Source organism: Musca domestica, unplaced genomic scaffold (assembly GCF_030504385.1).
Source record: "Musca domestica strain aabys unplaced genomic scaffold, Musca_domestica.polishedcontigs.V.1.1 1, whole genome shotgun sequence".
Classification (NCBI taxonomy): Eukaryota; Metazoa; Arthropoda; class Insecta; order Diptera; family Muscidae; genus Musca; species Musca domestica.
The window spans coordinates 10,170,902-10,194,837 of record NW_026712114.1 but is presented as its reverse complement, the minus strand read 5'-3'; the positions used below and the strand labels follow the sequence as shown (position 1 = coordinate 10,194,837).

General features: G+C 31.6%; 1 protein-coding gene across 9 annotated transcripts in view; it reads right to left on the bottom strand.

Annotated features, from left to right (window-relative positions):
• Positions 1-23,936, bottom strand: part of LOC101894339 (filamin-A) — a 152,233-nt gene that overhangs the window by 21,021 nt on the left and 107,276 nt on the right. For 5 of the 9 annotated variants that reach the window (XM_059118696.1, XM_059118674.1, XM_059118677.1 and 2 more), the window contains 3 exons: positions 10,561-10,635; positions 7,598-7,627; positions 7,330-7,432 (listed from right to left, as the gene is read on the bottom strand). In XM_059118696.1, the coding sequence (XP_058974679.1) occupies positions 7,330-7,432; positions 7,598-7,627; positions 10,561-10,635 (208 nt within the window). Of the gene's footprint in view, positions 1-7,329; positions 7,433-7,597; positions 7,628-10,560; positions 10,636-13,978; positions 14,200-23,936 lie in introns of those variants that run through there. The other 4 variants (XM_059118704.1, XM_059118700.1, XM_059118681.1 and 1 more) reach the window with 4 other exon arrangements.

Genomic DNA, 23,936 nt, shown 5'->3' with positions numbered 1-23,936 from the left:
TTAGAAATATTGGAATGTGTAAAGTTTGAAAGGAATCGGATGCTTAGATCGTGTTTTATTAGGGAGTTGATTACTCTAAATGTTGACCTCTGTGTGGCCTCCCCACAGAAGTAGGGAGAAGGGAGAAGGAGTACTCCATTCTATCAATTCTTCATACCAGATCTTGTGTTCATAGAAATACTGGGATGTGCCAAGTTTGAGTAGTCGGATGCTTATTTCATATTTTATGAGAGTTATTCAACATTTTGACCCCTTTGAGGGGAGGTACCAGAAGGAGCGGTTCGACACCTTCCATCTTCACACTGGATCTTGTGTTGATAGAGATACTGGGATTTGGGAAATTTGAAGACAATCGAACCCTTTTTACACATTTGATAAGAGTTATAATTATTCAAAATTTTGACCCTTTATGAGGGAAGTACCAGAAGTGGTCCGATACCTTCCATCTTTACACAAGATCTTGCGTTGATAGAAATACTGGGATTTGGGAAATTTAGAGATAATCGAACCGTTATTTCACATTTGATAAGAGTTATAATTATTCAAAATTATGACCCTTTGAGGGAGAGGTACCAGGAGGACTGGTCCGATGCTTTCCATCTTCACACCGTATCTTGTGTTGTTAGAAATACTGGGATGTGCCAAGTTTGAAGGTAATCGGATGTTTATTTCACATTAGATAAGAGTTATACGTAATTATTCAAAATGTTTACCCTTTGAGGAGGAGGTGCCCGAAGGAGTGGTCCGATACATTCTGTCTCCACACCTGATCTTTTTGGTGATATAAATACTGGGATATGGCAAGTTTGAAAGTTTTCGTCATATTTTACAACAGTTATAATTATTCAAAATTTTGACCGTTTAAGGGTAGTGAGTAGTACCGACGACCAATAAAAATATTAGGATTTGCAAACTTTGCCCAAAATCGGGTGATTCTTTCCTGTTCTATGAGGAAAAATTATTTTCTAGAAAATGTTGACCTGTTGTGGGGGAGGTTCCCGAAAGAGTGGATTGATATTGTCCATCTCTGACCTCGACCAATGTTTGTTAATATTAGATATAACAAATAATAGATAATAATAGATCGACTTCAAAAGTCCTGAAACTGATTTGGTCCAAAGAGATCCAGGTTAAAAAACCGTTATTTCGATGAGTCACGTTATGGGTGTATCAAATTATATATAACCTGCGTAGCCACATGCCTAAGGGTATACACATAGATTTGGTAAAAGTTACCTTTTGAGCTCTTCAGGTTTTCGCAGAATCCTCTAAATAATATCTTTATCGTCCATTCAGACGACAAAAAAAAAAAAAAAATAAGTACCCCACACACATACATTCACATACCCATTCCGATTTCAATTTTAGCCAATTCACAACTGCCTACATGTCAATAATGAATGGCCCATTCTGTTTATCCATAAATTTTCAATAAATCTACGAAATTATGCGAGCAGTTTGCCTTTAATACTATGTATTCGAAAGCCTATTTGTCATTATTATTGTTATTATTGTTGTTTGCCAAAATAATAATAATAAGAACAAGAACAGGCAAACAAACACATCGAACAAAAAAAAGAAAAATGGACAACTTAATTAAATTTATGATTTATGGGAATTTTTTGTCACAGCAGCCTGTTGCAATTCCATTCGTCTGACTTCCTTCCATATCCCCAATAAATTAGCCATTCATTCGTTATGTATTTTGTATAATTGAGAAAAATCATGTAGCTGCTGGTCGTTCGTTGTTTGATGGATAAAACACATGCGTTACATGCCAGAAAAAACTATTAACATAGTTGAAATCGAAAGAAAAAATTGGCAACTGCAGGGGAAAAAAGTGATCCATTGACAACAAGTCTAAAATCACACCAGCGAAACGGCCAGGCGACCATCACCACAAACGAATTCCAAACAGAAAATGATTTCTAATAAAAATAATCTGTATGAGGTTCTGCAAACACATACATACATATGCATGTTCGTGCATGCAATAGTGATTTTTTCTTTTAAAGCGCCCAATTTCTTTTGATGATGGTTTACTTTAAATGATGTGCCGTTCCTAAATGGCTTTTTTCGCCAAAAAAAAACGAAACATTTGTTGCATTGATTTTTCATTTGTGATCTCGGCAACACAGTACAATGGCTGCGTAGGCAGCAGCAGCCGCCAGCATGGCATGTCACAGTTTTGCTAACGAGGGTCAATATTATGGTGTGGTCTTGTTGTGTTTTTTTTTTCATGCAATAACTATTTAAAGGAGATAGGTGGCGTATGAGTAACATATATTGTATGGTAACAGTAATACGCCACCCAGTACACAACTAACTTGGGGCATTTTAATGAATTTAAGAAATACTGGTATTTATTGGAAATTAAATTATTTATAAGTAATTTTGTGATCTTTATGTTCACCTTTAAAATCCCATTTTTCCTAATACTTATTTCTTTCCTTTGTGATCTAAATTTAATGAAGCATTTCATTCATATCTCTCGTTTGTGTGACTAGTCTCACCCATACAATAGCAAATGCTTTTCGACAGAATAAGTAGTAGCTTGCAGTAGCTAAATAAATATTCACAACATTTCACATTTCATGATTTACAAAGGGGTGCTCTTTTACACGTTAATCAACATCTTCCTACCTCCGGGCAAAGAAATTTCCTTGCTTTTTCTTCATTTTTCGATTTTCATAATGATCTGTTCAGCACCAGTTTATTATAGATTTTCAATTGATGGCAGAAAACAAAAAAAAAAAAAAAAAAATGTTCATGTGTTTACAAAAATATTCAAATCAAAATTTTGTTCGCATTCAGCACGAAAAGCAACCTGGGATGAGAAAAAAATACATTTTGATTGATTTGCGCCAATTGCATGTTGATCACACACAAATACCAATAAATTTTCCGATTCAATCTAAAATTATAACCACAAACTAGGTGTGTATGAATGTGTTGTTTTATTTGTAATTTTTTTCGTTTTAAATATTTTTTTTCTGGTGATAAGTGGAGCAAATTGTGAAATGTTACTTTATTTGGGGCAAGTGGACGTATGAGCAACAATCTAAGGAAAACATCGGTGAAGTATGCGCCAGGAACAAATATGAATTATGATTTCTGAGGGAGGAAGGAGGAACGACTCATAAAATTAGTTTCCATATTGAACTTATTAGTAATTTCAGATAATTCCGGGTTTCCAAATTGTTTAAAAATAGATATCGTACATTTCTTGACCATTGAAGTTCCAAACCATTGTAGTTCAGCTCTCTGGGCGAGTTTGTGTAGTAAAGGTCGAAGAAAACTCTTTAAGTCTATATCGCAAAGTTGTTTCGACTCGTTTTTTTTTCTTCTAAATATTCCGAAACTTATAATCGAATAAGACTTTTTCCTTTTCCTTATTTAACAGGAGACATCTAAGGCTTTCCTACAATTTAAAAATATATTTTTCGAAATCTGTCCTGTGAGAGTTGAAGAAAATTCCAACTTTTAATATTTCTTTCAATTCATGCGATTTAATCATGTTTTCCGATTATTAATATTTTAATTTTTTATTTAAAAAAAAAAAAAAAACATAAAACGTTGAAAGAGAACTTTTGTTCAAATTTTGCAAATCCTTATATTTCCGACCAGCTCTGAAAATGGACCATATCGACTCACTCCTTCTAGTACCTCCCCAACAAAATCTTGAATAATCATATCTCTTACAAAATTTGAAAGAAGAGTCATATTGTCCTCAAATTTCGCACATCCCAGTATTTCTACCAACACAAGATCTAGCATGAAGGACGTATAGAACGGTCCACTTCTTCTGATACCTCTCTTACAAGGGGTCAAAATGTTGAATAACGATGACGCTCATAAAACGCAAAATGAGCAACATATCACATGTCAAAATATATTGTAATACACGGACATAGGCTGAGGGTATAAATCTGTGGGCAAAACCGACTGTTACTTTTTAGCTAGTTTTTTTTTTAAAGTAGTCAAAAACTTGTATATAAAAATATTATATAAAAATATTAGCGTATAAAATAGTATTTTAACAACGAAAAACTATTTTGAACCACTTTACGCCATCATAAGTCTAAATCCCTGCGATACGAAGAAATATTTGTTTGGAAAGAAAAATAACTTTACTTAATTCAAAACCAGACAAAAATTGAAAAAAAAGCTTATTGGGCCTTTTTGTCATAAAATTACTCAAAAGCAAGATTAACCATTATTATTACCTAAATAAACAAACGACAAACATGTTTCATTCAACCGCAATGCATTGACCCCATTAGCATGCGCGTGCATACAAACAACTATAGCATACTTCAGGGGGTTTGGGGTGATTTAGCACAGTGTTTGACATTTTAATAAGTTATTCATTTTAAAATGTTTTCTACATATATTAAATGCGAAACAAATGACATGTGTAAATCTGCAGATGATATATTCCGAGAGCTAATTGAAGATGCTAAATATACAAATGTCAACAAAACACAATGAACCGTAGACAAATGAGTGACTACATGAATGTGACATTTCATTTAATTTTTTGTGATTGCAATTTTAACACAATTTCCAAAACAATCGCCTATACGAATTTTCAAAAACATACATATTTTATAATATATAAGAAAATTATATGTGTGTTATTTTTGGATCGTAAAATTTGTAAACAAATAAAATCTTTTTAAGGTTGTTAACTTAAAACATGGCAAATTTAAGGGAAGGTATTATTATTATATATTATTATTATTAATATTATTATTATTATTATTATTAATATTATTATTATTATTATTATTATTATTATTATTATTATTATTATTATTATTATTATTATTATTATTATTATTATTATTATTATTATTATTATTATTATTATTATTATTATTGTTAGACTTGTTTCAAGTTGAATGCACAAACATTTAAATCAGAGATTCAACCTGTTTTAAATTTGACAAGGTAAATAACGCAAATCCAGAGCTGGATATGCTCATTTGGAATGAGGTTTCTTGAGGCAACAAATCATATTTTGAAGTTAGTCGTTTGAATAAAAAATTAAAGAAATTATGTTTATAACAATTTCAAAAACCTCGAAAACAAAAAATTACAATGTGGCAACAACTCACGGCCTTATGCTGAGTTGTTAAAGATGCCATATTTTCTCTTCGCCATTTTAGGCTTAAAGTTCTAAAAGCCATATATTTTTTATTAATAATTTTCTAGAAAATCAGCGTTAACCCACAAATGTAATAAACTAGATTTATGTGATATGTGAATTAAATATTATCCATAAATATTTTACGACTATGAGAAAGCTTACTAATAACATTTATGCACACACCAACTTAAAATGGCTAAGAAACAAAGGACTATTTTTTAAAAGATAAAAAATCATTGTTAGCTCAAGACAGAGTCATCAAGATAGTAGATTCATCTGATCCCTTGATATCCCCTACATATTTTATTGAGTATGGAAAAGACAAAAGTCATGCTGGGCCGACAATATGATACAGTGGTTTCTATTTACCTGCATCAACATTAGCTGCGCATTGGCCTTTGCAGACCAAAAAACTTTTTTTATGCCATTTTTTTCTGAATCCCTTTATTTGAATTGTATTTAAGTGCCCAATCGATAGCTGCACATTGGACATTCCTGCCTCGAAAATTTGGTATTTTTTTTTTTTAATTTGGTTACAAAAGTTGTATTTATCTGCACAAGAAAATTTTTTGCAAACTCAAAAAGGACACTAAAAAATACCACTTCGTTTTTGTTTTTGTATTCGCAAAAACAATAACAACACAAGAAAAGAGCATGCATTAAAAACATATTCTCGCTTCCTCTCCCACACTAAAAGATGGTTATGCTGCTGCTGCTTTGTTGTGCACGAATAGAAAATTAAAGATAACTGCACTTTTTGTGCACGGAAGTAAAATTAAAGATACCTGCTTCATTGTGCAGATAAATGCAATGAAGCTACCTGCATTTTGGGCATTGCTGCACAAGATGTCGTGCAATTTTTGATTGTCCAGGTAAGCAAAAAATACTGTACCCTACATCACTATGTTTGAGGTAAACAATGTCGACAATGATATTTATTGAATGATCAATATGGCTTGAAATCGGGTGAATTTAAAGGAGATATGTTTATGCTGTAGTGACCTCTCGTACCAAATGTCATTGCTTTAGATGGTATATAATGATGTGAGAAGGCTTAGATATAAAATCGAGAGCTATAGCTATAAAGGAATTGATTTGGCCCAACTATGACAGCCTTTAATCTTGACAGAATTGTATCGTATGATCCAAGACTCATCCTGATTAGACAAAAAGTGCATGGTTGGTGTAACATTTACAAAAATTTGGAGGAATATATATGGGAGCTATGTAAATCTGAACTGATTTCCACCAAATTTGACAAAAGTATTTCTAAACTGTATCTGACACCACGTATCGAATATCATTGTTATAGAGTTTATATTACGACTCTAAGGGGGCTAAATCTCAAATCTGATGAAAGCTATATGTGGGAACTATATCTATATTTTTTCTGATTCAAAAAATTTGGCAGATGTTCTCATCATAACCAGCAACTAAAAACGAACTTTGAAAGTTCTACCTCGTCCCTGTGAGTTTTTGCCTCAAAAAAATGCCATTCGTCCCATAGTGCATGGGTATAGACACCCATTCCAAGCGGTGGAGACTAAAATTTCGAGGCTATTCCCTAAGATCGTTTTTAACGACATTTTTATATATTTTAATTTAGTACTAATAAAATAAAATTCTTATTTTTTGTGACTTCATTGGGTTGTCACAGCCTAAGCAGGGCTATTTCATTTAAATACTTTGATAAGTTGATTTATATAAGAAGGTCTTTAATATTTTTTTTTTAATTTAATGGCAACATCAGGCCAATGGGTATTAATCAACTATCCAATCACAAATCAATATGTTTCTTCTCGAATCTAATAATGTGGCAACGCTAAGGGACCTTTTTCGTACCTTGTGTGTCCTATTTATTGCGTACATTTGAATTGTGTTCGTTTTTTAATAATAATTAAAAATCTTATATAAATAAATGTACAGTATTGGGTTTCGAATATATGTTGACTGTTGTTAAATCTTAGAAGTAACCTAGAAGTTTGAATATCCGGTCCTTAATGGCCAATTTTACCAATTTATCTTGGTAAGTGTTTTAAATTACGTATTGGAATAAAGTGAAAATATTTTCCATATTTTTAATCTTTTTTTTGCCAGATGACAACACTCAATCGCCAGGGTGATCAATCGTCTTATAACTAAATAGCGATAACTTTGTAAAATCCATCTTTACTTACCAACAACGATTCCACCGGTAGTTGGTACTGGGAACTTCTCAAATGCGACGGGTCTAAAGTTACTTTCGCTTTTACCGTTCAGCAGCTGTTGTTGTTGGGTAGTCTGTAATATTTTCATTTGCAAAAAATAGGCAAAGAAAAAAGAAATTTATTAGCATGATGATGATAAAATGTATACATTTATGTAATTTGCAAAACAACACATTTCTATAGAACAACACAAAACAATAGGATAATACGACAGATTCAAGGGGTATTGGCCGCTAACCTTAATAAACCCTTGAAACTGAAATTTATTCTATAGAAAAAAAAAAAGAATACAATACAAAAAATAAAAGACATAATTAGTTGCTGTATTCCATTGCCACTGTGAGCACACATTTATGTAAAAATATTTATTTACTTTTGGTAAATAAGATATTAATACAAATATGAGTGTGTTTTGGTTATTTTATTAAGATTTTTTTTTTAAAGAAAATAATATCTCAGTATATAGAAAATGATTTAGGACAAAAACAACGCTGATGTGAAAATATGTTTTTTTTTAACAATACCAAAATATCCTTGATGATAATAATTAAATGAAAAATATTAGAGCATATTAAAAAGCATCTGCATAAACCTGCAGGACTATTTTTATTATATCAGTATGAAAAGAAGAACTTTTGAGTGAACTATTTAAAACCAAAACCTTTAGTAGGAAGGTCAATGACAAAATTATGAAACAAATTTAAAAAAAAATAGAAAAAAATGGCATAAGTTTACACGAGTAAGGGGTTTAATTCATTGATTCCAAGTAGAAAATAAATTTGAATGTAATTTAGAGACCCAAATTTCCGCTATGGCTATGACAATGTTAGAAAATGATTTTGCCGTTTATATTCTAAAATTTTCGTATAATTCTAACGATGACATTTAAAAATGAACCAATGATAATTTGCTCTAGCCATGAATTTTTGAATATGTTCAGAAATCGTCGATGCCACATGAAAAATGGTAAAACAGGGGCACGAGGTTAAGGTATGCCTAGAAAATTACGAGGGAGCTTTCATTCTAGCATTGATCAAATCCTTAGGTGCCGTATAAATGTAGAACTACATTGGCTACAAACTTGAAGTATCTCGAAAAGACACAAATCTCCACAATTTTTTTAAGAACAATGTTCTTCTGACATTTTTCTATGGATCTGAGTCACCAATTTATCATAAAATTCAATTTAATTTCTAAATTTATTCCAGATTGTGAAACGTCTTTTGGGAACTCCTTTGGTTTTAAAAATTATTTTTTGTAAAAAATTGCGGAGACAAATTGAGAACTTTTTATGCCTCCAAATTAATGTGAGGTAATTACCAAAAATAGTGCATCAGAAGACCGAACGGTGAATACTATAAAGATCAGAAGGTCTCCTCGTGGAATCCTAACGAAAAAAATTGTTTTTCTTTTAGGGAATATATAGAATGAAACCAAGCGTCTACCCCTTCTCATAGAAGGCAAAAAGAAGAGCAGACAATTTACTCAAAGGAGACCTGAAAAGCTCTACTTATAGAAGACAAAAATAGGTCTTCTCATAGAAGAGCAGAAAAGACCAAAAGACCAAAAATGACCTTCTCATAGAAGATCAAAAGGTCGCCTCATAGAAGACCACAAGGTCTCCTCAAAAGAAGACCACAAGGTATTTTCATAGAAGATCATAAAAATCTTCTCATAGAAGACCAAAAGGTCTCCTCATAGAAGACCCACAGGTCTCCTCATAGAAGACCAAAAGATCTTCCCATAGGAGACCAAATGGTCTTCTCATAGGAGACCAAAAGATCTTCTCTCTTCTCAGGGAGGAAGGAAAAATGATTCTCATAGACCAAACGCTTTTTACAGAAGACCAAACGGTCTCCTCAAAGAAAAACCAAAAGGTTTTTTCATAGAAGACCAAAAATTCTTCTCATAGAAGACCATAATATATTCTCTTAGAAGACCAAAAGATCTTCTCATAGGAGACCAAATGGTCTTCTCATAGGAGACCAAAAAAACTTTATTTTTATAAAAGACCAGATAGGTCTTTTCATAGAAGACCAAAATGTCCCATCATAAAATACCAAAATGTCTCCTCAAAAGAAAACCAAAAGCTATTCTCATAGAAGACCAACAGCTATTCCTTGCGAAGAACATAAAGGAAGACCAAAAGCGATTCTCAAAAAAAGACTAAAAAGTGTTTCTCATAGAAGACAGAAAAGATTAAACGGTCTCCTTATAGAAGACTAAAGGTCTTCTAATTGAAGACCAGAAAGGTCTTCTCATAGAAGATCAAAAGGTCTCCTCTTAGAAGACCAAAAGGTCTCCCCAAAATCAAACAGGGGGTTCTCATAGAAGAAAAAAATGTTTCTCCATAGAAGACCAAAAAGGTATGTTCTTAAAAATCAAAAGTTCTTCATAAGGCTTGTTTATATGTGAAAGAAGTCTGCTTATGTAGAAAACCATAAGGAATTTTTGGTAGAAGACGAAAAGATCATTTCACAGAAGACCAAAAGATTTTCTCTCGTAAAAAAAAAAACAAATGGTCTTCTCATAGAAGACCTACAAATTTTTGTCCGATGGATGGTACCAATAAATTCCTAATTTTCAATCGGTATCTGTCCTCTGCTGTACGGCAATCCTTACCCATAATCTAAGTCTTTGAAACATTTTAAATATACTGAGATATTTTGTTGAAATAAACAATTTAAGGACTTGTGAAAGTCCTCCGATTGCTCAAGGATTTGAGATTATGAGTTTTGTTTTGCATGTGACTTATGAAAGCTGTTAATTTTTAATTAAAACAACCAATAAAAGCTTGGCGAAAAGCTTTGTTAGAAAACGAAACAGAAAAGTTTCCGGAGATGAATTTCTTTAACCAAATTTAAAATTTTTAATTTTTCTTAAAAAAAGGTTTCGTTTCGTTTTTCAACTTTTCTATTTGTTTTGTTGTTGCTGTTGTTATTTGGAAGAGGCTTCCAAGAGAAAACATTTGCTTAGCCAGCAAATATTTTCTCTTGGTTTTTTTCTTTCAATTTGATTTTTATTTTTCGGTTATATGTTCCAGTCAATGAAAAAAATATTCAATGAAACATATCGCTCAACACCTGTAAATATGCGCTCATGTTTAATGTGTGATAAAAAAAAGAAAAAGAAAGCAGAAACACCACCAGTTAGTAAAAAGATCTTGTAAATTTCATATATACTTAAGCATGGAAACTCTACCTGTCGCCTTACCTGCGTTGTGGTCTTAATAACCTGTGTATGTTCTTCAATGTATTCACTGTATTGTTCGACAGCCTGTTAAAGAAATGTTTAAAGAAGAAATAAATACCAAATAAATATAATTTGTTAAAAACAACATAAGTTAATAGAAAAATTATACTCTCCACTGTAGACTAATTTTTTTGGAAACGAAAGTCAAGTTCTTTCTTTGCACTGCTGCTGACCACAACCACCATTCGATTTGAAGTAGAATTCGTTTCGTCGATTTCTATGACCTCTGGGCGGAATCTGTTTTTTATTCAATTTCAGCGTTGATTGAGGCATTTTTTCATTCAATTATTTTCGACGTAATCTCAAAAACTACCACTTGGCAAGAAATAATTCACACATTCCACCAAATAATTTCAAAATATTCTACGCAGACATATTTTTGATTTTATTTGTTATTATTTCGTGTGTTATATTTTCACAATTAAAATTTATTAATGATTGATGTAAACTAATATATACATTCATACATATATGTATATTAGATTTCTTCTTTACATCGATTGATTTCAAAATAAAAAGATTCAATTGATTTCTTAAGAATTTAATTTTGATACTTCAAGAATACTTTTCAAATGGATTAACCAAATTTTATTTGTACAGGGTGAAATGAAAAAACTACAACCAATTTCAGACTGCTGTCATTTCTAAGCTAACCGACCGGCAGCTGTAAAATTTTCTTCCAGTGACAGCTCATTATATTGTTTACAACGCTACAAAAGCATTTTGGTGGGAATTTTCCAGAAAAAAATTATTCGTGATAAAATTCAAGCGAGATAGTGTGATTTCTTTATATTTGGCTGGAAAACTACAAGTGGCTATACCAGGGGCATTATCGTGTTTTGTTTAAGAATTTTAATGAAGGATTATCAGAGCCATAGTAGTAGATTTTTTAAGGAATTTTTATGAAGAACTATCAGACCTATAATAGTGTTTTTTTAAGAATTGGTTGAAAGCAACAACAATTTTAATAAAGGACTATCAAAGACATAATTGTGGATTTTTTAAAGAATTTTTATGAAGGACTACAAACAACATAATCGTGGATTATTTTTTAAAGAACTTTTTTGAAAGGACTTTCAAAGACATATTCGTGTATTTTTTAAAGAATTTTTTTAAAGGACTATCCAAGACATAATCTTGGATTTTTTAAAGAATTTTTTTGAAAGCACTTTCAAAGACATATTCGTGGAGTTTTTAAAGAATTTTTTTAAAAGTCTATCACAGAATTTATTTTGTGTTTTTTAAAGAATTTTTATGAAGGACTACAAACAACATAATCGTGAATTATTTTTTAAAGAATTTTTTTTTGAAAGGACTTTCAAAGACATAATCGTCGATTTTTTAAAGAATTTTTATAAAGGACTTTCAAAGACATAATCGTCGATTTTTTAAAGAATTTTTATAAAGGACTATCAAAGACATAATCGTGGATTTTTTAAAGAATTTTTATAAAGGACCATCAAAGACATAATCGTCGATTTTTTAAAGAATTTTTATAAAGGACTATCAAAGACATAATCATCGATTTTTTAAAGAATTTTTATAAAGGACTTCAGGGCCATAAATGTTGATTTTCAAAAAAAAAAAAAATTAAAAAGGACTATCAGGGCCATAATCGTGGATTTTTTAAAGAATTTTCATGAAGGACTACCAAACCCAGAATCGTGGATTTTTTAAAGAATTTTCATGAAGGACTACCAAACCCAGAATCGTGGATTTTTTAAAGAATTTTCATGAAGGACTACCAAACCCAGAATCGTGGATTTTTTAAAGAATTTTCATGAAGGACTACCAAACCCAGAATCGTGGATTTTTTAAAGAATTTTCATGAAGGACTACCAAACCCAGAATCGTGGATTTTTTAAAGAATTTTCATGAAGGACTACCAAACCCAGAATCGTGGATTTTTTAAAGAATTTTCATGAAGGACTACCAAACCCAGAATCGTGGATTTTTTAAAGAATTTTCATGAAGGACTACCAAACCCAGAATCGTGGATTTTTTAAAGAATTTTCATGAAGGACTACCAAACCCATAATCGTGGATTTTTTAAAGAATTTTCATGAAGGACTACCAAACCCATAATCGTGGATTTTTTAAAGAATTTTATAAAGGACTATCAAAGACATAATGGTGGATTTTTTAAAGAATTTTTATAAAGGACTATCAAGGACATAATTGTGGATTTTTTAAAGAATTTTATAAAGGACTATCAAAGACATAATGGTGGATTTTTTAAAGAATTTTTATAAAGGACTATCAAGGACATAATTGTGGATTTTTTAAAGAATTTTTATAAAGGACTTCAGGTCCATAAATGTTGATTTTCAAAAAAAAAAAAAAAAAAAATTAAAAAGGACTATCAGGGCCATAATCGTGGATTTTTTAAAGAATTTTCATGAAGGACTACCAAACCTATAATCGTGGAATTTTTAAAGAATTTTCATGAAGGACTACCAAACCAATAATCGTGGATTTTTTAAAGAATTTTTATGAAATTTTGTGTTTTTTTAAAGAATTTTTATAAAGGACTAACAACACAATTATCGTAAATTTATTAAAATAAATTCATTCAAGGACTTCATGGCCATAATTGTGGATTTTCAAAAGAATTTCTTTGAATTTTAGGACCATAATTGTTGGTTTTTTTATTTTTTTAGAGGACTCCATAATATCTATGTTTTTAAAGGACTCTTCTTGACTATCTTTTCAAATTCAAATATCCTTCTTTTCAATTTCAAATTTCCCAAGAACAACCACTTTCTAATATTTTTATATATTTTTTTTCAATTTCCTGTTCGATGAAATGTGAAAAATTCCAATGTAAATGTCTCTTTTCAGCTCAATTCTGACAGTTGTGTTATTACATAATAATTTCACAAAATATGTATATATTTATTTATTTATTCGCTTCTAACAGTTTTCGAATATTCAATTTGAATTTTATCAACAGATCAATTTGGAGAACAATATTTTTGTCAAACAAAATTAGAAACGAAATGGCTGAGGAACAACTGCAGGCAGATCATAAATTAGCAACAAATTTTCGAGAAGAAAATTGTTGCGGGGCTATTTATAAAAGCAAAAAAAAAAAAAAATGTTGAAAAATCAAACACTGTATGGAAAGATCATCGATTACTATGCTCAAGCAACAAGGAGGAGAATGGTGGTGGGGTTAAGAAGATAGGCATGTAAAAGAAATGTTAATTTCGTTTTTACAAAAATACATTTGTTTTTTTTTCCTTAATTTTGTCACACTCACACCAAGAAAGTTCCGTTTGTTTTTTCTTCTTTCGATTTTCAATTCTTTTTTTTTTTTCACAAAAAAATCGAGGATTTTCTTTTCATCGATTTCTTAGCAACGCACCTTTTCTTGTTATTTGCACAGCAATTTCAGTTCCAGTTCCGTTTTTACAGTACAACGAGCTACACAGCTTGTAAGGCACTAGTTTTAGACGAATTATTTCAATTTTCTTGGGTATTTCGGATTCTTGCCCCTGATTTTTTGACGACAAGTCTCACAACAGGACAACTTTTGACTGAATGTCGACCAAAATGACTTGAGTTTTGAGTGGCCAATAATGAATGGATGGTTGGTGGTATCAACGAAGAACAAGAAAATATAAATAAAAGACCGGAAAAGCATAAACACAAGCCCACACATATACACATGCAAAGGCAACAATACAAATTTTGAGTGGCCAAACACGTACGCACTCACTCACATACATAGATATACACACGCTTAAGTGACCATCTAATAAGAGGCACTGCGAAAACAAATCATAAAAAAATGTCTTTCTAATGCCCTCTTGGGCGTTACTCTTTGTCCCCAACCGGGAATGGGCTGAGGAGACTGGCGGGAAATCAGTGGCGCATGTGTGTAGGTGTATGGCAAATAAACAACAAAACATCGCACAAAAAAATGCAAATTCACAACTTGTCGTTTTCAAAAAAAAATTATTTTCAAATTTAATGGTATTAGTGGTTGCTGCTGATTTCAGTCATTTTTAATTCGGAGAAAATGTTTTTCAGTTTTGGTTGTTCTTGTTGTCGAAACTGAAAAATGCAATGGCATTTGAATGCAGAGAACAAGAAAAATTGAGTCAAATTATAACTATAACTGAAAAAAATCTCAACATCTATTGCAAATTTTTATTACTTTTGAGCTAATTTGAACTGCTCGTTTTTGTTGTTGCAATTTTCTTGAGAAAAGAAGAAACAACAATAACAAGCAATAATTGTGAAATGAAACAGACATTGCAACGGAACAACTTAATCATATGATAAACACCCACCACCACCATCATCGACACCACGAGATTTTGCATTTAGAATGTCGATCGATTGTAAAATTTCAGTTTTATGTGTTTTGACTTGTTTACACATTAATTGGATCAAAAAAAAAAAAAAATGCAAACGTTTTCATTCACATCGATCTACTTAAACGTAATCAGGTTAGAGGATGAAATACTATTTTTTCGAATATCGGAAAATAATGGAAAGTGTTTTCCAAATAGAGTAAAAAATAATAAAAAATAAACAAGTGAGATTAATAAACTAAATTTAACAAAGGTGAAGTAAAAAGAGCTCAGAGACCAAAGGGAGAAGTCCAAAGATATCTGTGGAAGTTATCAGCGTCTAAGAGTTGAAGAGACATGTTAATCAATCGAGATGTTTAATTTATTCGATTTTTTCTATAATAAAACAAATAAATATTTTTAACGACATTCGGCTTCGATCTTGAATATCTTGTTTATTCTCAAGGCATGATGAGCTCATGATATTTTGATGTGAAAATTCAAAAATATCCCAAAAAGCATAAAACTTGCAAAAACTTGCTAATAATTCAAGAGACTGTCAGAAGACCGGGGTAGTATTTTTACCTAAGGCCAGCTTCGCAAGACTGAAATTTGTGGTCGATACAAAATGTTAAAATAGTTTATATTCTGTTATCGTGGTAGAAAAAAAATTTAGAAAGGGTAAAAAAGGGTCATAATCTTGGATTTTTAAAGAATTTATATAAAGCAATATCAGATCCAAATTCGAGGATTTTTAAAGAATTTTTCGCAATGACTTACAGGACCAAATTCGTGGATTTATTTTAAGAATTTTTAAAAGGGACTATCAGGGGGCATAGTTTTGGATTTTTTAAAGAATTTTTACAGGACCAAATTCGTGGGGTTTTCAAATAATTTTTATAAGAGCCTATAAGAGCCATAATCATTGATTATTTAAATAATTTTTCTAAAGGATTAATATGGCTAAAATGGCGAAGTTTTTAAAGATTTTTTCTAAAGGATCAGATCAAAATTCATGGATTTTTAAAAGAATTCTTATAAAGGAGAAATTTTATAAAGGACTATCAGGGCTATAATCGTGGATTTTTTTTAAGAATTTATATAAAGCACTATCAGGCCAAAATTCAAGGATTTTTATATAAAGCACTATCAGAGTCATAATAGTGGATTTTTTAAAGAGTTTTTCTTAATGACTAACAGGACGAAATTCGTGGATTTTTTAAAGAATTTTTAAAAGGAACTATCAAGGGCATAACATTGGATTTTTTAAAGAATTTTTATAAAGGACTAACAAGACCAAATTCGTGGATTTTTTAAAGAATTTTTATAGGGGACTATGAGAGCCATAATCACCGATTATTTAAATAATTTTTCTAAAGGACTTATGGCTAAAATCGCGAAGTTTTTAAGGAGTTTTTCTAAAAGACTATCAGGATCAAATTCGTGGATTTTAAAGAATTTTTATGAAGGAGAAAATTTTGTAGAGGACTATTAGTGTTATAATCTTGGATTTTTTTTAAAGAACTATCAAGACCATAATCGTGGATTTTTTAAAGAATTTTTATAAAGGACTAACAGGACGAAAATCGTGGATTTTTTAAGAAATTTTTATAAAGGACTAACAGGACGAGAATCGTGGATTTTTTAAAGAATTTTTATAAAGGACTAACAGGACGAAAATCGTGGATTTTTAAAGGATTTTTATAAAGGACTAACAGGACGAGAATCGTGGATTTTTTAAAGAATTTTTATAAAGGACTAACAGGACGAAAATCGTGGATTTTTAAAGGATTTTTATAAAGGACTAACAGGACGAGAGTCGTGGATTTTTTAAAGAATTTTTATAAAGGACTAACAGGACGAAAATCGTGGATTTTTAAAGAATTTTTATAAAGGACTAACAGGACGAGAATCGTGGATTTTTTAAAGAATTTTTATAAAGGACTAACAGGACGAGAAACGTGGATTTTTTAAAGAATTTTTATAAAGGACTAACAGGACGAGAATCGTGGATTTTTTAAAGAATTTTTATAAAGGACTAACAGGACGAGAATCGTGGATTTTTTAAAGGATTTTTTATAAAGGACTAACAGAACGAGAATCGTAGATTTTCAAAGAATTTTCATAAAGGATTATCAGGGCTATAATCGTGGATTTTTAAAGAATTTTCATAAAGGATTTTTAAAAACGATTATCAGGGTGATAATTGTAGATCTTCAAAGAATTTTTATAAAGGATTACCAGGAGATAAAGAATTTTTATAAAGGATTACTATGGGTTTTTTAAAGTATCTTTTATAGAACCTCTTAAAATTTCAAGAGTTCGGGGAGCAAGGATCAAAAGGTTTCTAAGAATCCTTATGACCATAGATTTAGAGAACATTTTAAGAGTGAAAATAATTCAAATTTATGGTGTAATCTTATCATCCAAGGAAACAAATATTACTCTAAATCAAAATCCTGGAATGTCCAGTAAATATAATTTGGAAATGCAGTGATCAGAGCGAAATTCAGGATAACAAATGCGTCTTTGGTAAACCGATATAGTTTACATATCTTCGAATTATTTTATTCAGATTTTTGTGAAAATGGATTTTTTATAAATATACACATCTTCTCCAGAAAAAACTGGACCTCTAGAAAACAAAAAGAGGAACTTGGGGATAATTTTTAGAATGTAACTCATTTTTAGAATTTTTAGGGTACTGAGGGCAAAAATCGTGATTTTTTTTAGAACTTTAAAGGATACTCAGAGTCATAATCTTGTTTTTTGAAGAATTTTTAAGGATCCACATGGCAATAATCGTGGATTTTAAAAAGAATGATTTTTTAGAATTTTTAAATCATAGTTTTTTTTTGAAGTATTTTTGGAGAATACTCATAACGGCCACAATTGTTAATTTTGCAAAATAACTTTTAGCAATATTTAGGACCATATTTTAAAGATTTTTTTAGGATACTCAGAGCCGTTTAATTGATAAATATTTTTTTAGAATATACTCAGAACCCTCAGAGTATTTTAAGGTATTTTCAGGGCAATAGTCCTATGTTTTTAAATATATTTATGGATACCCAAGGTTCGTAGATTTTTGATAAGAATTTTAAGGATCACCAGAGCCATTAGAATTGTTTAAAGAATAGTCAGGACAATAGTCATGTATTTTTAAATATCTTTCAAGAATTTCTAAAGGATTATCTCAAGGCCTTTATTGCGGACTCTTTAAAGTTTTTTCAAAGGATGTTAAGGTCATATATGTTGCCAGAATATACTCATGGAAATTATCGTGGATTTTTCAAGTTTTTTTTTAAGGATACTAAGGATTCTCGAGACTCTAATTGGAGATATTTTGAAGGTTTTCAAGGAATATCAGAACATAATCGATTATTTTTTAAAATTGCTTCTATATTTCAGAGTCATCTGGATTTGAAAATAATATCAGTATTATTTCATAAACTTGTTTATATGTTTTCACAATTTTAAAATTATTTTCAGAGAAATATAATATTTATATTTATTTTTTCTCCTCAATGTCACTGCACACCAAGATCAAGGTCATTCATGCAAATATATGTAGGTGTCTAATCGTGTTAAAAAACATAATTCACAAAAATAGTGTGTTAATTAATAATAAAATATATACAAACACATATATGCTGCCTCCCTATTTTTTTTTAAATTATTGTTGTCCCACAAATATTGTTTAATAGACTTTTCTTGTCTGCTTTCAAATGTTTGTTTTTTTTTCCGGAAAAATCATATCATAAGTGGGTGTGGGTTTTAATTTAATTGTTTAATGGACGGGTGGGATACAACATAAATATATATAATTCAGCAAAGATAAACAAACAAACATACAATAACATATCTCAACAGATGTTTCATTTGACCGAATTCTTTTGATCCAGAAAATTTGACTGGATGAAGTGTGTTGTGTTTTTTGTCTATGGAAAGTCATTGTCTTGGTATTTAGAACAATTTGAGAAAATAATAATATTGACATTATGGGAAAAATATTAATTGCTCAAAAAAAAACGAACAAGAAAAAATTGATTTGTTTTCTACAAGAACTTTAGAGATGGGGTGTTTCTTAATAGATTTTTTTTTTCAAAGTTTTTTAATGTTCTTCGCAAATTTTCACCAATTTTGAAAAAATCAATTTTGGATTTTTTAAATTTGCATAAGGAATTATTTTTATAAATAATTTATTATTATTTTTTATAAATATTTTTTTTAGAATAGTCAGGTCCAAAATCGTAGATTGTTTTGTTCATTTATTACAAGAACTCAAAATCGGGAATTAAAAAAAATATTTTTTTAAGTTGATCAGGGCCATAATCGTGTATTTTTATAGGATTTTTAAGGATAATAAAGACCATGGAACTGTGCCTCTGTTACGATATATAGGTTCATCTTCCCACTATCTTCTCTTCGGTAGACACAAAATATCCTGTAGCTTAGTGTCCATTTGGCAAAAACCACAACGAGATCCATCATCGCCAAAGTTTTAATTGCATTTATTTTTATTATAATTGTTTGTGATTGGAAACATGCGACGACAGATGACAACGCGAAGTAATGCGTGAGGCGTCCATTCGATGTACCCACAAGTCATTAAAGTTTTTGAAAACAAGAACAACAACCACAACCTAAATGAAGATGTTTATTGTTTTGGTGGCAAATATATTCTTCTACACATCCATTACTGTAAAGAATGTCATGGTCTGTGATTTTGAATAAAAGAATAAAAAATGAGCAAAGTTGTTGACACTTGAAAAAAATCGGTGAATAATGTAATTAAAATCATAAAAAACCCGAATAAAGATAGGTACCGTTATATCGGGGCTATACGGGGACCTGGACCTGCATAGACAATTCTCTGGCACAGGATGTAGTGCCTATTAGGAACCTCAAATATGAATTTTCAAACAATCAATATAGGGAGGAACTGATATATGGGGCCTACACGATCTGGATCTGGACATGCATAAACAATTTTCTGGCATAGACCGTAATTCTCATTATGAACTCTAAATGCGAAATTAGAAACAACTCCGGTTATTAATGACGCAAATGGAGGCTATACGAACACGTGGTCATGAATACGCAATTGTTTGTCATAGGCTGTAGTACTCATTACGAGTTCTAAATACGAAATCTGAAACAACTTCGGTGAATATTTTACCTAAAATCATCAAAATACCGAATATAAGGAGGTACTGATATATGGAGGCTAAGCGAAGTCGTGGGCCTGCATACGCATTTTTTTGTCATAGGCTGTAGTACCCATTACGAATTCTAAATACTAAATTTGAAACAATTCCGGTCAATAATGTCGCAAAAATCATAAAAATACCAAATATTGGGAGGTACCGTTATATGGAGGCTATACGATGACGTGAGCCTGCATACGCAATTTTTTGTCACAGGCTGTAGTACCCATTACGAACTTTAAATACGAAATTTGTTACAATTCCGGTGAATAATGTCGCAAAAAATCATCAAAATATCGAGTATCGGGAGGTACCGTCATATGGGGGCTATACGAAGACGTGGGCCTGTATACGAAATTTTTTGTCATAGGCTGTAGTACCCAATACGAATTCTAAATACGAAATTTGAAACAACTCTGGTGGATATCTTACCTAAAATCGTCAAAATACCGAATACAAGGAGGTACTGATATATGGAGGCTATGCGAAGACGTGGGCTTGCATACGCAATTTTTTGTCATATGCTGTAGTACCCATTACGAATACTAAATTCGAAATTTGAAACAACTCCGGCGAATAATGTCCTAAAATCGTCAAAAACCAAAATGGGGGGGGGGTAACCTTATATGGGGGATATACGATATCGTGGACCTATATAGACAATACTCTTACAGGTAGTACAGTATTCAGAAGAAACTCCTTTTCCGGAATTTCAGACAATTTCATTGAAAATTTTGGCTACAATTATCAAAATACCGAATATCGGGGTGCCGTTATATAGGGGCAATAAGATATCGTGAACCGATATAGTCCATCTTCGAACTGGATCTGCATGCAGACAACAGACCAATCTGTGCAAAATTTTAGCTTCCTATGTTTATTCGTTTTGCGTTATTACAATAGGCGAACGGACGGACAGGGCTAAATCGTCTTAGAATTTTACGCTGATCAAGAATATATACTTTGTCTGAAAGTCTTCAAGTATTTTTTCGATGAGTTACAAACGGAATGACGAACTTAATACACTCTCCATATTATGTATGGTGTAGGGTATACAAATTCATGGAAACTATAATAGGCTTGGTTCTATACCTCAATTGATTTTTGGCTACTCTCAATGAGTTACGCCTAAGATTCTCAATTTTCTCTAATGATAAACTGGACAATGCTAAATCTTTATAGCATATGTTTAAGTATTTTCTGACCAACATTCTACTCTCCAGCATCTCTATATTTTCCCACAAATCATTGCATTTATAATTGTTCCCAATAAAGAATAAAATAAATAAATTTTACCACTTTCAATGTCAACATTGGTGACAACGGATTTACGACTGTCACTCAGCAAGTGAGTTATTCAAATTTAAAATATTTCAAATTTCACAGCCGACACGAGTAATTTGCATTTGCATTATTGTTTTTGTTATCCCCTAGACACTGTCACCAAAATATAATCTACATTTGTAGGAAATGTATAATAAATTTACCTACATACATACATAAATACATACCATCATACAAACTTGTCGAAAGAGATTGTGGAAATTTCTTTCATCTCATTCTATGCTAAAAACAAAACAATATCGAGATGGGGTTTGTTGGCCTTTGGCCAATTTATGAAATTAATATCGTATTATATCTAGAATTACTATAGAATAGATCGCGATCATATCTAGTATAAAGATCATAATGTGTCTGCTGGCATGCAAACAATGCATACACATCAAAATTGTTACATTTGCCACGATGTTGTTGACATATTTGTAAGGCTAGTGCATATGTGTGTGTAAATGTAGCTATAATGGCTCACGTAGGTGTGTCCAACAATAGATATACTTAAATAAATATCAAATAATTATATTGTTTTTGCGACAACTAAATGTCATATTGAAAATTTGCAGTTGGTAAGAGACAGTGGTTTCAGACGGAATTAAAATTTAACCACAAATTGGTTTAAAAACGGACATCAAATTGAAAATCATTGCATTTTATTATAAAAATAGATTTAAAGATTTAAACCCTTTCGACTATTTATTGTGGGGCTATGTTAAAGCTCAAAATGTTTAGCCGTGGCGGGGGATGTGCCAGTAGAAGTGGTTCGATATATTCCATCTTTATACGAGATCTTGTGTTAAGAAAAATATTGAGATGTGTGAAATTTTAAGATATTTGGAAGATTAATTCATATTTTATAATTGTTTTGGTTTTTCAAAATTTTGACCCTTAACCGAAATGTACCTGAGGTAGTGGTCCGTCCTATATTGTATATACAGGGTGAGATAAAAAACTGCAACCAACTTCAGACTGCTGTCATTTCTAAGCCACTCGCTCGACAGCTGTTAAAATTATTCCAGTGACAGCACATTATATTGTCTACAAGTGTACAAAATCATTTCGGTGAGAATTTTCCAGAAAAAAAGTTATTCGTGATGTAATTCAAGCGTGATAGTGTGATTTCTTTATATTTGGCTGGAAAACCACAAGTGGCTATCGTTAGAGCACAACATCACTTAAATGTGAATATTTTTTTTTTTTTTTTGTCAAAGAAGTGACCGGAAGAAAACAGCAACATCAGCAGAAATAGTTCGAAGAGTAAAGAAGCCACTTGATTGAAACCCGCGTCGCAGTGGCCGAAAAATGGCTCGTGAGCTGAACATATCGCAATATTCCATTCGGCAAATATTGAAAAATGAGCTCGGGATAAAGCCATTGAAATTCCAAAAAGTCTACACCGCAACTGAAAGGAAATAGACTCAAAAGAGCTAAAGAGTTGCTTCGCTTGGCCGAAAGTGGTGAACTGTCGAATTTCGTTTTCTCCGATGAGAAAACATTCGTTGTCCAGCAGTTTGTAAACAAACTTAATGATGCCAAAGAGGTCAGCTGAAAATGTGCACCTTCGGTTGGCCACCAGAACTCAAGCGCCGGCCATGGTGATGGTGTGGGCCGCCATAACAGCCGATGGTCGCTCTCCGCTCGTATTAATCGACCGTGGCATTAGAATAAATGCCGAGTATTATCGCGAAAATATTCTGGAAAAAAGCCTTGGGCATGTTAACATTTTGGCTACAGACCTTGGACATTCCAACAGGACTCAGCACCATCGCACTCAGCACGCGCCACCCAAGAATGGTTACAAAATGAGGTTCCTCGCTTCGTTTCCAGCACACAAAGGCCACCAAAATCTCCGGATACCAATCCGTTGGACTATTGTGTCTGGAGTATTTTGTAAAGCAAGGTTGACACTAAAAAATACCAATGTGTCGATCACGCTACGCCGGGAATGGACCAAAATACCGCAGAGCAATTTTCGGGCAGCGTATGACGGTTTCATTGGCCGTCTGAAGGCCCTAATATACGACTGTGCAGTTATATTGGGTCTATACGGTATCGTGGACCTCGAGTTTGACCTGCCTGCTGACAAAATACAGATCTGTGCAAAATTGTAACTTCCCATCTTTATTTGTTTTGACTCTCATTACAACAGATGGACAGGGCTAAATCGCCTTAGAATTTTACGCTGATCAAGAATATATATACTTTGTTGGGTCTAAAATTATTATTTCGATTAGTTACAAACGGAATGACGAATTTAATATACCCTCCATACTATGTGTGGTGGAGGGTATAAAAATTAAATTTTTTATTGAAAAATTCTCAGATATTTACTTGAATTTTCTCCTACATAATAAAATCCTATACCACTGAATTCAAAAATCCTTTAAATCTAAGGACGATTTTTTATGTATATAGAAAAATATTCCCAGTCGTGTAGTCATGAAATTTTATATTCACCAATTCCTTCAACTAATTCTAA